The sequence below is a fragment of the Cryptomeria japonica genome, chromosome 5 (assembly GCF_030272615.1).
Source record: "Cryptomeria japonica chromosome 5, Sugi_1.0, whole genome shotgun sequence".
NCBI classification, from domain to species: Eukaryota; Viridiplantae; Streptophyta; class Pinopsida; order Cupressales; family Cupressaceae; genus Cryptomeria; species Cryptomeria japonica.
In genome coordinates this window covers 531,216,343-531,230,119 of record NC_081409.1, presented here as the reverse complement: position 1 = coordinate 531,230,119, position 13,777 = coordinate 531,216,343, and the positions used below count along the sequence as shown (strand labels likewise).

The 13,777-nt window shown below is 36.7% G+C and overlaps 1 protein-coding gene across 1 annotated transcript; it reads right to left on the bottom strand.

Annotated features, from left to right (window-relative positions):
- Window positions 1–966: 966 nt before the first annotated feature.
- LOC131069157 (ubiquinol oxidase 2, mitochondrial-like) lies at window positions 967–2,355 on the bottom strand. Its single transcript, XM_058004512.2, has 2 exons — window positions 1,418–2,355; window positions 967–1,289 (listed from the first exon to the last, which is right to left on the bottom strand). Exons 1-2 carry the CDS (start codon window positions 1,940–1,942, stop codon window positions 1,263–1,265), a joined length of 552 nt encoding a protein of 183 aa, XP_057860495.2. The 5' UTR covers window positions 1,943–2,355; the 3' UTR covers window positions 967–1,262.
- Window positions 2,356–13,777: the final 11,422 nt, after the last annotated feature.

Below are 13,777 nucleotides of genomic sequence, written 5' to 3'. Positions count from 1 at the left end.
AGTTGGAACAAAATAACATAATTTTCAATGCAAGGAAAATAATCTAGATCAAATCTACTAGAGGGTTACTCTTGAAGCAATATTCCAATTAAAACCATTAAATATAAAGATGCTAATTCTTTTGAGGTTTCTAGTCTAAGAGTTGGTTTCAAATAAAATATCATATTGATATCTCTTTCCAATCTAGAGAAAAACGTGTAATAGAACATGAGTGTTAACCATTGACCAAGTGAGTCAATATAAACTTTTCAGATGACCTTCAAGCCTAATCAAAATTGTCCAAGATGATAATTCTCATTACAAATCATGGAGGTATGACGATTGCCTTGGGTAGCCTCTTTACAGGTCTTTACTCAAATAACATAATTGTAACTGAAGGACTCATCCTAGAGCGAAAGTCGGAGATTGAATTTCGAGATATAAAATTAATCATTGTAGGTGAATCTAACCTTTTTATCAATAACAATTACTCAATAGAAGATATATAGCTTTATTGAGAAAGCTGAAAGGTGAGAAGGAAATAACGCTGCAGATTGGTTGGCCAATCCAAGTGAGCTCACCTGAACTCGACAACTCCTACATGCATGTTGGCAATGACATTTCATAAGATAAAGGTTTATCTTGATTTTTAATTAAGATCAAAAATTAAAAAAGAAGTGGGTGATCTCCCTTAATTGGTTTTTGTTGCCTTGGGGGTTGCAAGAGACAAAGAACCTTGTTGCACTTTTGAGTTTGTAACATAAGTTAATTAATTAGAATTTAAAGATCATCCACTCAATCATAAGTGAAATCCATTATTCAGGACGAAACAAATCCAATCTCCCACCCTAAAATAATCAAATATTCTGTTTTCAAATTTTAATCTCGCCAGTATGTTAGGGTTTTGAAAATTTTAATTTCAAACTAATGGAACTTTGAAAGTATCCATATAGAATATTCTCGCACCAGCGTTTACCAATTCTTCAATTGCATTTCTTTATATCATAGTGGCCAATTCTCACCAATTCTCACACAAGGAAAAAACATTCAAAACCCTCCCAGGCCATTCCTCATATCATGCTCGCCTAGTAGTAACATATATAGGAATATATTCTAATTTCTAATGAAGCTCTCCTCAAATTGTATAACATGTTGAATTCTCTGCAACTCAAACATAATATGCACGCTAAATTGCCTTAAACAGCATCTAAATGTTTTTATTGTGAGCACTGATGGAAGCCATTGAAACAGTTAGTGGTATCCAAGTGGAGCTGCAGCCTCTCTCAACTCTTTTCCCTTGTAATAAATATCTTGCACAAGCAAAGAAAAACATTTAACCCATCTGAAAAATAAAGATTCCTGATTTAAAAAGGGCTCCCCAAAAACAATTAGAAAAATTTATCTGAAAATGAATAAGAGTGCAAGAAATGTTGCTTACTGATGCAAAATGATTGACATCACGATGGTGAGCCTCATCAGCCCTGACTGAGATGACCACATCCCTGAGAGTTGAATATTTGGGAAGCCTCCAATAATCTATGGCTATGCAAGGTGCTGGCACATTTTGAATGTTGCCATTGTCCAGTTCCTTGAGGAATTCAGTGTATGAATGAATGGCTTCTTCTTCAAGGTAACCCACAATCCTGTGAGCAAGCTTGGGGGAAAGCAAGTAGAGAATAAAGTAGGCATTGAAGAACACTCCTTGCACTGTAGACACCAAAGCTCTCTCATACCATTTGGGATTTGAGACCTCCATAAATGTCATCAGATGCATTCTCTCATTCTCTGCTTCTTCTATTAGAGCTTTTATCCACCCCCCACTGTGTTCGAATCTCCTCAGTGATTTGCTGTGTAGGAGCATTCCTCCTACCATCCCAGGTACGGCAGCCACAGTTTCAAGCATCATGGCACGGCAAACTTTTTTCTGAGAATGAATTTTTCTCTTAGCAATACACAGACTCATGGGTTAGATGGGTTAGAGACACACTCTAAACTTTGACTTGTTTAGATGGTTCAGCTTAAACAAATTGAAGATTAGAATGTGCTGTTTAACCCCATCCATTAGCGAGTGATCATATGTTGTGAACCAGAGAATCTGATCTATCTATTGACAGGATTCATTACTGAATCTACACATCAGTGAGATCAAATCAGTCTACTAACAAAGAAAGTCAAGCAGCCATCAAAATAGCCCACAGGCTCTTCCCATATTTTTAGAAAGGAAAATAGGCATTCATATGAAGTGGTTCATTTTAAGGCTGCATGAGTTCCTCTGTATAAGGGTATTTTCTGGCATAGTTAGTGCCATGGACAGGCCTTTCCATCCCAATAGCATGTTAAACATGCTGGTATGCAAATGAAATGAACTAAAACCAAGTTAAGAAAAAGTATGAAAAAATGTTTTAAAAACCAAAAACCGAAGGATCCTATGGGATTTTCCTTTCCTCTGTAAAAACAGGGTAATTCAGAGGAAAAAGAAACTGATAGTGGCACTTACCGGCTACTTGCATCTCACCAGGATGGGGATGGTGCTTTACTTCATTAACTTGATCTTTTTGCTAAGCACCCCTCCTGGTGTGAAGAGACACTGCAGAACAGACTTATAAAATAAAATCAAGCTTAAAAATAGTCTTCGATTCCATGCAAGTTAGAAAATAAAACATCTGGCACCATTTTGCTGCTCAATTACAAATATTGACACAGTTTACAACATATATAATCACCTGAAAGAAGATATCTGTAGGAAACCTCATGGCCTTGACAGTCCAATAAGCAAGCTTGTCAATGAATGTGTTTGGAACATGATGCTTTGTCAGGTCTATGCTCAAGCCTGCAGAGTATGTCTCCCAAGGCTGCACGCGATTTCTCATTAGAAATGCAGTAATATTCATTACAAACAAAATCTAGGACCATAAAAATTCATTTTAAAAACTTACTCATAAACCCTACAAAATTGCACCACCTAACCATCAAATTCAATTTTATAGCAAATGAGGAGGAGAGAATTGGCACACTGTTTTGAACTGATAGTGAGATACAATTTATTGAGATGTTTTTGAGTGTATTAAATTAGTATATCTATTTTTTTTAAAATTATGTTAAAAATGTAGAAAGATATCATTTTAAGTGTCTATTGTATATGAATCATAAATTTAGTTAAAACTAAGTCTACATTTTTTTACATAACTTTAAAAAAAGTATAAAACATCGAAATGAAAGTTATCAAGAGATTAATATTATTTTATAAATATTTTGAGTTGAAATTTTAGTAAAGAATTAGAATATTTTATCAACCATGGAGTATCAATTTGATTAGATTTTTCTTTTGTTGAACAAAGATTACAAAAGTATTATTGATATGTATTTGTATAATTTTTCTTTACTTTGAATTTTAAAAATATAATAAATATTATATGTTAATATTTATGTACTAAAATATATTTAAAATTTCTAAAATTTTAGATAATATTTTATTATCATTTAAATTTAAAATAAAAATGTAGATCAGGAAATCCTCTGCACCAAGGAGAATGGCGGCAACGACGAGCTAATAGGTGTGTCCGTTCCATGTTTTTATTTCAATTAATATGAGTGAAAACTCTCCCGCTTCCCTCTGCCATTCAGCAGAGGCCTTACCCCCTATCTCTCCCTCGGCTACGCCTAGGGCGTCAATGGCAATGCCTCTGACAATCCAAACCTGCTTAATCCCACCAAAACCATCAACTCTTTGCCTACAAGACCCAAATCATTCTCTGAGGCAGTTGCTAACTCTGGCATTGCCATTGACGCAAGCGCAAGATTTGATCTGGCGAGTGTTCTTGGAGCCTTTGAAACCGGTATGAGCAATGGGGCTATTGCTACTACTTTACCTTTCTCTGTTTCTCTGAATCCGGAAATGCTTGTTGAAATCATGAAGGAAAAAAATAGGTTAAGGAATTCTGCTATTTTTTTCTCTGTTATTGAAGTAGACAAATGCCCTCCCAGAAATTTTTTAGATGATTGGTTCCATAACTACTGGAACTTGAAACTTGGCTTTCATATTTCGTTTTGCAGACAAATTCAAAAAGGATTATATGTGATTTTCTTTGCTAATCACGAATCCCAGGCCGAAGTGCTTAAAAAACAGTATTGGACCATGGGTTCTACCTCCTTTCGTGCCTTGGCTTGGTCCCTCGAGGCCATTCATGAGGAAGTTCTTGCCCTCTCAACCCCTCGGTGGATCTTGGTTAAACAAATCTTGCCTTTTCTATGGCGTTTCCTTCCGCAATTGCTTGAACCACTTGGTAAAGTCATCTGAATGGATGACATGGTGAGATTGGTTCCGCATATGGATGCCAGGATACTTATTTCGTTGAATCCTGGTAAAGAGATTCCGGATGAAATCAACATTAACATTACTGAGGATAGTTATTCTTGCCCTATTGAAGTTCTTGGAGGTTTGAACACTTGCTTCCTATGTAGAAGGGAAGGGCATTTGAGGAAGGACTGCCCCATCCTAAAAAAAAAACCTCTGCCGGCTAAGCCCTCGCCCCTCCAAAAACCCACCAATACTACTAACCCTAATGTGGAATCCTCTATGATCAAAACCCCTCATGCGGGTGAACATTCTAATCCCCTCCCTATTGCTCCTTCCCCTATCATAATCTCGACTAACTCCGTGTTTGTTGAAAATGAGAATCAAAATGATGATTTCCAAACCGTGGCAAACAAGTCTAATAAACGTAGGCGTAGGACCAATAAGAAGACGAACACCTCCACTGTGGGCTCCCAGTACTTAGGTCCTCTTCTAGCCTCAAGCGTAGACAACCTCGTCTTGGTCATCTCTCAAGAAACCCAAAGTAGTTACCCCCCAACTAATTTGTTCAACAAAGACCCCTCTGTATTTTGCACTGACTCGGGCCCTCCCTAGAACTTCCCTCATAAGATTTTCAAAGAGCTAAGCGATGACTGTGTGCTTGAGGTCATCCCTGCTGGTAAACATTACTTGGATTCTGCTAATCTCCACTCCAAGCAGTCCATGGAGGTGGATATCTTGTCCCCTGCTATCTCAATTAATGATGATGAATTCAAGGGTGTTTTCCCCACATCGAAACAACGGGGGAGGCCTTTGGGTTCCAAGAATAAGAACTCCTCCAATAAAAAGCACGGGGACACCCCCTTTGTTGCTATGACCCCACTTGTGGGTTCAGCAGACCAATGTTCTCCTCCCCCCCATGTTTCCTCATGAATTGCATCTCTTGGAACATAAGGGGGCTTGAATCCCCTGACAGGAAATTTATTATTAAGTGTTATTTAGATACTTGTAAGTCCATGGACTTCTTGATGTTACAGGAGATTAAAGTTATTGTTTTCGTGCTTGAAACCAATCTTAACTTCCTTTGGAAAGATGCTATCAAATTCTGCACTAAGCACCCTAGGGGCAGGGGTGGAGTTGCGCATATGGTTAACCCAAGATGGGGGAATTATATCACTGGTAATGGGATCTCCCCTTGTAACAAAGCTGTGTGGATTACTATTAACTACAACAACAATACCTGTGGCATTTGCTCTATTTATGCCTCAAATGATTTTAGGGAGAGAGCGTGCCTCTGGGATTGGCTGGCTGCTCTCCCTAATATCCCATGGCTTGTGGGTGGGGATTTCAATATGGTTGAATCCCAAGAGGACAAAGTTGGCGGTCTTTCGTTTGCTTGGAAAGACCTGGAAAAAATCAATTGGAATAGAATGAAAAATGCTAAACTTCTCTTTGACCCCTTGGTTGGAAATAAAGATACTAATCCAGGCTTATGGCATACATGGTGTAATTTCCAACAAGGGCCCTCTAGAATCTATTCCAGATTAGACCGTTTCTATGTTAATAAAAATTTCTTCTTTGCCTTGCATGATAACCTGGGCAACTCTGTCCTCATCACCTCCACTTCCCTCTCTGATCACCATCCTATCTCTTCTTGTATTAGATTTTATAATTCCCCTGTGCTCAGAAAAGGCTCCAATCCTAAGTTTATCCTAAATACTAGCCTTCTTAAAGATGAAGACGTTCTCGTTGCCATTCATATCATTAGACTCATTAATAGGTATAACTTTCCCTCAAGCTTCCATACTGACAGATGGAACATGAACATTCTCGCCTGGTAGAATCTGTTAAAAACCATTGGCCAAAAAAGAGCCAAAGACTATAGATTCATTGAAAAAATCTCTCCTCTGACCTTTGAGAGAGCTGAAAATGACATTCAAGCCAACCCCTCAGACTATAATCTCGTCTCTCAAGTGCTCAATGCTAAGGAAGCCCTTAGACAGCACCAGCAGGTTAAAACTAGAGGTGCCAAAATTAGATCCCGTGCCCACTGGCTTCCATTTGGTGATCGTGGTTCTAAGTTTTTCTTTAACCTCATAAAGCATAAACAGTCCAATGGAAAGATAGAGAGAATTATTGTTGATAATCAAGAAATTACTGACCTTGACAACATCAAAGAGGCCTTTGCTGAATTTTACCAAAAAAATCTCATCTCTGAGGATTTGGAGGAGGCTACTTCCCTTAGAAATCAGTGCAGATCTCTTATCCCGAATAGGATATCCAATATTGATGCTGACCTTCTATCCAAAGATATCTTCTTGGAAGAGATTTGAAAAGCCATCAACTCCCTTAATAATGACAAAGCCCCTGGGCCTGATGGCCTACCTGTGGAGTATTACAAAGCTAACATTAGTTGGATATGTAAAGATCTTCAAGATATTTACTCAGAAGCCTTATCTAGAGGTTCCCTGGGTAGCTCTATCAACATGGGTATTATCAAATTGATTCCTAAGGATGGGGACAAGGCTCTCATAAAAAATTGGAGACCTATCACTCTTCTTAATGTCTCCTATAAATTTTTTGCCAAAATTCTGGCTTTGAGACTTGAGAATATCCTGCCCAAATTTGTTTGTTCTACTCAAACTGGATTCATTAAAGGAAGATATATTCTTGAGAATCTTATTACCAGCTGGGAAGCCATGAATCGAGCCAATTACTCTCACCAAAATTCTACCATGTTTCTTCTGGACTTCAAGAAGGCCTATGACAGAGTGGAATGGAGCTTTATCTCCATGATGCTTGAGGCTTTTGGATTTCCTAGAGTTTTCTACAACTCTATTAATATGTTTCTCAATGATGCCTTTTCCCAAATTGGTGCTAATGGCTCTCTTTTTGACTCCTTCCCCCTTGGTAGATCCATCAGGCAAGGTTGCCCCTTGGCCCTTGCCCTCTTTGTTATCGCCTCTTATGCCCTGTACTACATTCTTAGGGATAACTCTATCTCCCCTGCGGTTAAGGCCATCTCTCTCCCTAATGATGATGAGCTTATAAATTGCCATTTTGCCGATGATACTGCTATCTTCTTTGAAGCCGGTGCTGACAATTTTGAAGCTCTGCAAAACAAACTCAGTTTCTTTTGCACTATTTCTGGTGCTCGTTTATCCCACTCCAAATCTATATGTCTTGGATGGGATGTTTAGCCCCCTAACTGGTTTAAAAAATATGATTTTCAATGGGGAGGTCCTCATAAAATTGTGAGATATCTGGGCATCCCCTTTTCTATTGAACCCTCCTTAAAGGATATGTGGTCCTGGGTTAAAGATAAAATCACTAAGAAGCTAGATAAGTGGCATAACAGATCTTTATTCTTGGCCGGCAGAGTTCAAGTCTGCCAAAAAATTCTCTCTTCCTACAATATCTAATATTCCTCAGCTTGGATGTTCAGTAATTACCAAATCTTGGAAATCCAAAAGGCTGTCAGAACTTTCCTATGGTCTGACGGTAAAGAAAATAGAAAGATGCATGTTGTTAAGTGGGATTGGTGCCACTCTGATAAGCTCCTTGGGGGATTGGGATTGAAGGATCTTAAACATCAAGGGATTGCCCTTGCTGCCAAATGGATTTTCCACTCTATGGATGGTAATGATCTGTGGAAGATCCTTGTTAGGAACAGTATAGAAAGGGGATTCCCCAAAAATACAAAATCTTGGAAGAATCTACCTTTTAATGATTTGATTATTGGCAACTTTCCTATTGTTGTTCAAGGATCCGCTGCCTTTAGGTCCATATGGAAAGCCTGGAGTTATGTCATGAAATATATTACTATTAAGGATTTCCATGATGATAATCAGCTATATGGTGAAAGGTCCATTTGGTGGAACTTGCACTTATCTGGCAAACCCCTTGCCCTCTCCCAAGGCTGCTCTGCTAGATACTGGTCCAGTATGGGCATTTCTCGGCTGATTGACCTCTTTGAGCATGACAAGATAATCAACTGGAATGATCTTAGAAGCAATTTTGATATCCTGACCTCCCAGAAGAAAACTTATATTATGATTCTTAAAGCTATCAAGGACTTGCCTACTACCTGTCATGTGGACTCGCATAGATACTTAAACTATAAATGGTCGGATGGGAACATTTTATCCAAAATCAAAGCTAAGAACATTTACAAAGTGATTGGATATAATGATGCCATCATTGACCATGTCAATTCTGTTTGGTACTCCTCTCTTGGCATTTGCTCTTGGAAGAAATATTTTAGTATATTATGGAAAGGCTCTGTTGAACCTAAAATAAAATGCTTTAAATGGCTTTTGCTTCTTGACAGACTCCCAAATAGAAAAGACACCTCTATAGCTGATTACTGTAATTTATGCAGGCTTCCTGAAACTGGAAGACACATTCTCTTTGACTGTATTTTTGCTAAGGAAATTTGGAATATGTTTGGTATCTCTTATCCTATGAATATTAATATTCTTGAAATTATTACCGAGCATATTGAGGGGCTAAAAAAAGATACTAATCTGTTTTGGAACATTCTCTCTTCTAACATCTTATGGTAGATGAAAAATCTGATGGGCGTTATCCCGAGTATCCTTTCTGCTGTCACTAAAAACCTGGAGGATATCGCTAAGGTCTTTGATCATACCTGTGGAACTTGACTTGGATGAAGAGACTATCTAGACTGGTAGCGGTGATGCTACTCCGGTGGGTGGCACTGCAAAGAGGACCAGGGCTAGTGTCAAGAAAGCTGTGGCTGCTTCTAGAAAGGATCTCCCTAATCTCAGGGATAACATCAAAGAGCTGCATGAAATTAGCAACACCCTGGAAAAAATTAACTAGTATCTCTTTTAGATTCTGGATGGCCTGCTGGCTTTGTGGGGCTTTTTTCTGGTTTTCTTTGGTTTTTGGCTTTTTGTTGGACTGTTCCTTTTTGTATTTCGTCGCTTTTGTTGTTTAAGTTATGCTTGTAAAGAGTTTCGGGGCCCCTTCAAAACCTGCTTTTACCTTAATAAAAAACAATAATAATATAATAATAATATATAAATATAATATTAATATAGAATAAATAATAACAGAAAAATATAAATACATACTTTAAAAGACATATTGTTGATGAATCAAATATCATTTAGTTTTTTATATTCAACTAGATATTTTTATTATTAAAGATGTCCTTTGATTCTTTGATTCTTTGTTGTTGTGAATAGTGACTCACTATATAGTCTTTACATATACATTATGCAAACAAAAAGTAAGTTTATTATGCAGAAATTCACACTACTAAAATGGGGCCATTCATAGTCATGGTATAAAGATGAATCAGTATCCAAGAGAGGGAATTTTAAGAAGCTCAAAAAATATGTAAAGGTGGTATACTAAGCATGAAGGAATTCCATGGCCACAACGATCCATCTTCCCGAGTGGGCTTAACAGGGGGCAACCCCTAGTAGGTAGAACGCACCAACCCTTTCGCCTTTAAATCCTCTACTACTGGACCCTCAACAACACCCTTCTTCTCACTCTGCTCTAACTCTACCTTCTCCAACACCCTTCTTCTCACTCTGCTCTAACTCTACCTTCTCCTTCCCCACAACATGACTAACACTAGTCATATTACTCTCCGCTCTCACAAAGGCTTTCCGACTATCCAACCAAAAACTATCACCATGAACAATTACAACTCTGCTACAGTAAACTCTTAAACCAGGCGTTCCGCCGCCATAACTGCTGAAACTCCTCATCACCATTCTCGAAAGCTTCGTAGCCATCGAAGACTTCTCTCCTCAATCGAATATACGTAACACAAATTCTTCTTTCTCTAAACACAGTTGCGAGCATAAGAGAAAAAGATTATAAAACAAAGTTTGAAAAATGAGGGTACGGGCCTCAGATTATTTATAGTCTCCAGCCTCCACAACCCCCGAATAAAGCTTTGCCAAAGCCACGCCCGGCTCTGGAAAAACTTGGTAAATAAAGCTTTATATTAAAATTTGCGCTCCAACTGGTGAAGCAATAAAACATTCACCAGCAGGACACAACTTTTCAAAGTCTTCGTCAAACGCACGGGGATAAGATGAAGATTCCCGTAACGTAGGGAGCACGTAAATTCTGTTCCGTTAAAACCCTGTGATGTTGCTTCATCCAACGGATCTCTGCCATCTGTCGATGGAGAGAAGACACAATACCAACGACAAAAGAGGCGGCCAGCGTGAGTGGAACCCAGCACCTCGAACACCTGTTACGAACGACTTCTCCCCTTCTGCTATAGGATGGAATATTTTCCTAATGTTTTGTTCTAAAAAATTTTATCACAAGTAAGAGGTATATAAAAAATGGGTTTATCCATTTAACATTGAAAATTTATTTATGAATGTCTAATAAAATTGTAAATATCTATATTTATATGTCATTTAATAGTTTTTTATGTTATTAATTTTCAACAATTTTCTCTTTTTAAGTCATTTGATAGTTTTTAAGTGATTACTTTTCAACAAGTTTATTTAAATGATAATCTAGAAGATTCTTTAATAATTTTATAAAAAGGAATTTGAATTTTTTTTAATTTAATAATATTGATTTTGGTTCAAAGATGTTTAATAGAGACATAATAATTGAATATGTTAGAATAATTAATTTATAATCTTTTTTAAGATGTGTATTTTTTCAATAATATTATAAAATGTTTGAGATACATAAAATGCATTATTTTTTAAAATTAAAAGAAAGTATAAACTATACATTTCTTTTTGTTATACATAATGTTAGAAGCATTCAATCACTTATTGAATGTATTTAGTGTTTAACATTTTCTTATTATTACTAGCATATATACCTTCAATTTTAATTTAATCTATATAATACCTAGAGACATATCCTTCTCTCAGCGCCTATTTGACTTAAGGGTATAAAATTGATTAAAAATAGGCGCCCTGAGAAGGATATCTCTTGGCGTATTTTATATAGATTAAATTAAAAATTGAGGTATATATGCTAGTGGTAGTCATGTAGCGTGACATGGAAAACATAAATAAATGCAATATATAATTATATAGTATCTTTTCTTTTTTTTGAATTATATTATAGTATTATAATATTATTATATTATTATATAGAGATATAAGAAATATATCCATTTAGACTATTTTTTATAAATGTATTTGTTGCAAGATTAAAGCATATACTAAAATGTAAGATATATATATTAGACTTTATTTAATGATAGTATAAAACATTATTTGATGGTCAGTATTATGGTTACAAAAAGGGTTAAGGTTAAGATTAAGGTTAGTTTTATGGTTAGAGTTAAGGTTTATATCATTGTTGGGGCCAATTAGGGTTCACATCAAGGTTAGGGTTCATTTAGGTTTATAATTATGGTTAGGGTTAGGATTTAGGATTACGGTTAGGGTTTGGTTTAGGTTTAGAATTATAGTTAGGGTTAGGATTTAGGATTACTGTTAGGATTATAGTTAGGGTTTGGTTTAGGTTTAGAATTATGGTTAGGGTTAGGATTTAGGATTACGGTTAGGGTTAGGATTTAGGATTACTGTTTAGGGTTAGGGATAGGATTTACGTCATGGTCAGGATTAAGGCTTAGGTTAGGGTTAGTATTTGAATCATGGTTAGGGTTAGGATTTACCTCATGGTGGGGGTTGGGGTTATGGTTAGGGTTAGGTTTTAAGTTTATGGTTGGGGATTATTGTTAGGGTTGGGGTTTAGGTTTATGATTAGGGTTATGGTTAGGATTTTCAATTATGGTTATGGTTTATGTCATGGTTGGGGTGAGGGTTAGGGTTATGGTTTATATCATGGTTGGGGTCAAGGTTAGGGTTAGGGTCATAGTTAGGATTATGGATATGGTTAGGGTTTGGGTTAGGGTAAGGGTTAAGGTTTAGTGTCAAGGTCAACATCATAGTTAGGGTTTGTTTTAGGTTTAGGGTAATGGTTTGGGTTAGAATTTACATCATCGTTATCTTTAGGGTCAGGATTATGATTAAGGTTAGAGCTTAATATTAAGCTTAGGGTTAGGATTAAGATTATGGTCAGGGTTGAGGCTTAAGGATAGGTTTGGGTTTAGAGTTATGGTTAGGGTTAGAATTATGATTAGTGTTAGGGTTTAGAGTTATAATTAGGATTATGGTTAGGGTTCTAGTTTACACATGGTTGGGTTAGGGTTAGGGTTCAGATTATGATTAGGCTTAAGGTTATGGTTATTATTATGATTATGGTGAGGGTTAGGGTTTATATCATCGTTTGGGTTAGGTTTAGCATTAGGGTTATAGTTAAGATTTGCATCGTGATTAGGGTTATTGTGAGTGTTAGGGGATAGGGTTATGGTTATTGTTAAGATTATGGTTAGGTTTAGGGTTATAGTTAGGATTGTGGTTCTAGAGTTATAATTTAGGATTATGGTTAGTGTTTACATAGTAGTTAGGTAAATAGATTAATGGATAGGGTTAGACAGGTTTAGGGTTAGCTTTTTGCTTAGAGATAGATTCAAGGTTAGGGTTAGGGTATAGTATTAGGGTTATTGTTAGGATTATGGTTAGGTATAGGGTTATAGATATGATTATGGTTATGGTTAGGGGTGTATCATAGTTAGGGTTAGGTTTTGGGGTAGGGTTAAGATTACAGTTATGATTATGGTTAGGGGTATATAATACGTTGGAATAATGTTAGGATAAGGGTTATCTTTTGGGGTAGGGTTAGGGTTAGACTTTTGGAGTATGGTTAGAGTTATGGTTTGGGATTCTAGTTAGGGTTTATATCATAGTTAGGTTTAGGTTAATGGATAGGGTTAGACTTAAGTTTAGGGTTTGGATTAGGGTTAAGCTTTGGCTTAGAGATAGGTTCAAGGTTAGGGTTTATGGTTAGTGTTATGGTTAGAGATATAACTTATTTTAGGGGTAGAGTTAGGGTTAGGGTTTATATCATGGTTAGGGTAAGTGTTAAGGGTTACTATTAAAATTAATGTTAGGGTTTACACCATGGTTAGGGTTAGGTTTAGCGTTAGGGTTATGGTTAGGATTTACATCATGATTTGGGTTATTATTAAGGGTTAGGGTTTAAGATTAGGGTTATTGTTAGGATTATGGTTAGGTTTAGGGTTATAGTTAGGATTATGTTTACAGTTAGGGGTGTATCATAGTTAGGGACAATGTTAGGGTTAGGGTTAGGTTTTGGGGTAGGGTTAAGATTGCGTTTATGATTATGGTTAGGGGTATATAATAGTTAGGGATAGTATTAGGATTAGGGTTCACTTTTAGGTTAGGGTTAGGGTTAGATTTCAGGATTATGGTTAGACTTAGGTTTAGGGTTTGGATTATGGTTAGGTTTTGGCTTAGAGATAGATTCAAGGTTAGGGCTAGGATTTATGGTTAGTGTTATATTTAGGTTTAGGGCTTAGTACTAGGGTTATTGTTAGTATTATGGTTAGGTTTAGGGTTATAGTTAGGATTATGGTTATGGCTAGGGATGTATCATAGTTAGGAACAATGC

Bases quoted from the DNA above. Each gene is read 5' to 3' on its own strand.
- LOC131069157 (XM_058004512.2), bottom strand. From the start codon at position 1,942: ATGAGTCTGTGTATTGCTAAGAGAAAAATTCATTCTCAGAAAAAAGTT. The intron at 1,290-1,417 runs GTAAGCAACATT...TGCTTGTGCAAG, and splicing joins ATGTCAATCATTTTGCATCA to ATATTTATTACAAGGGAAAA.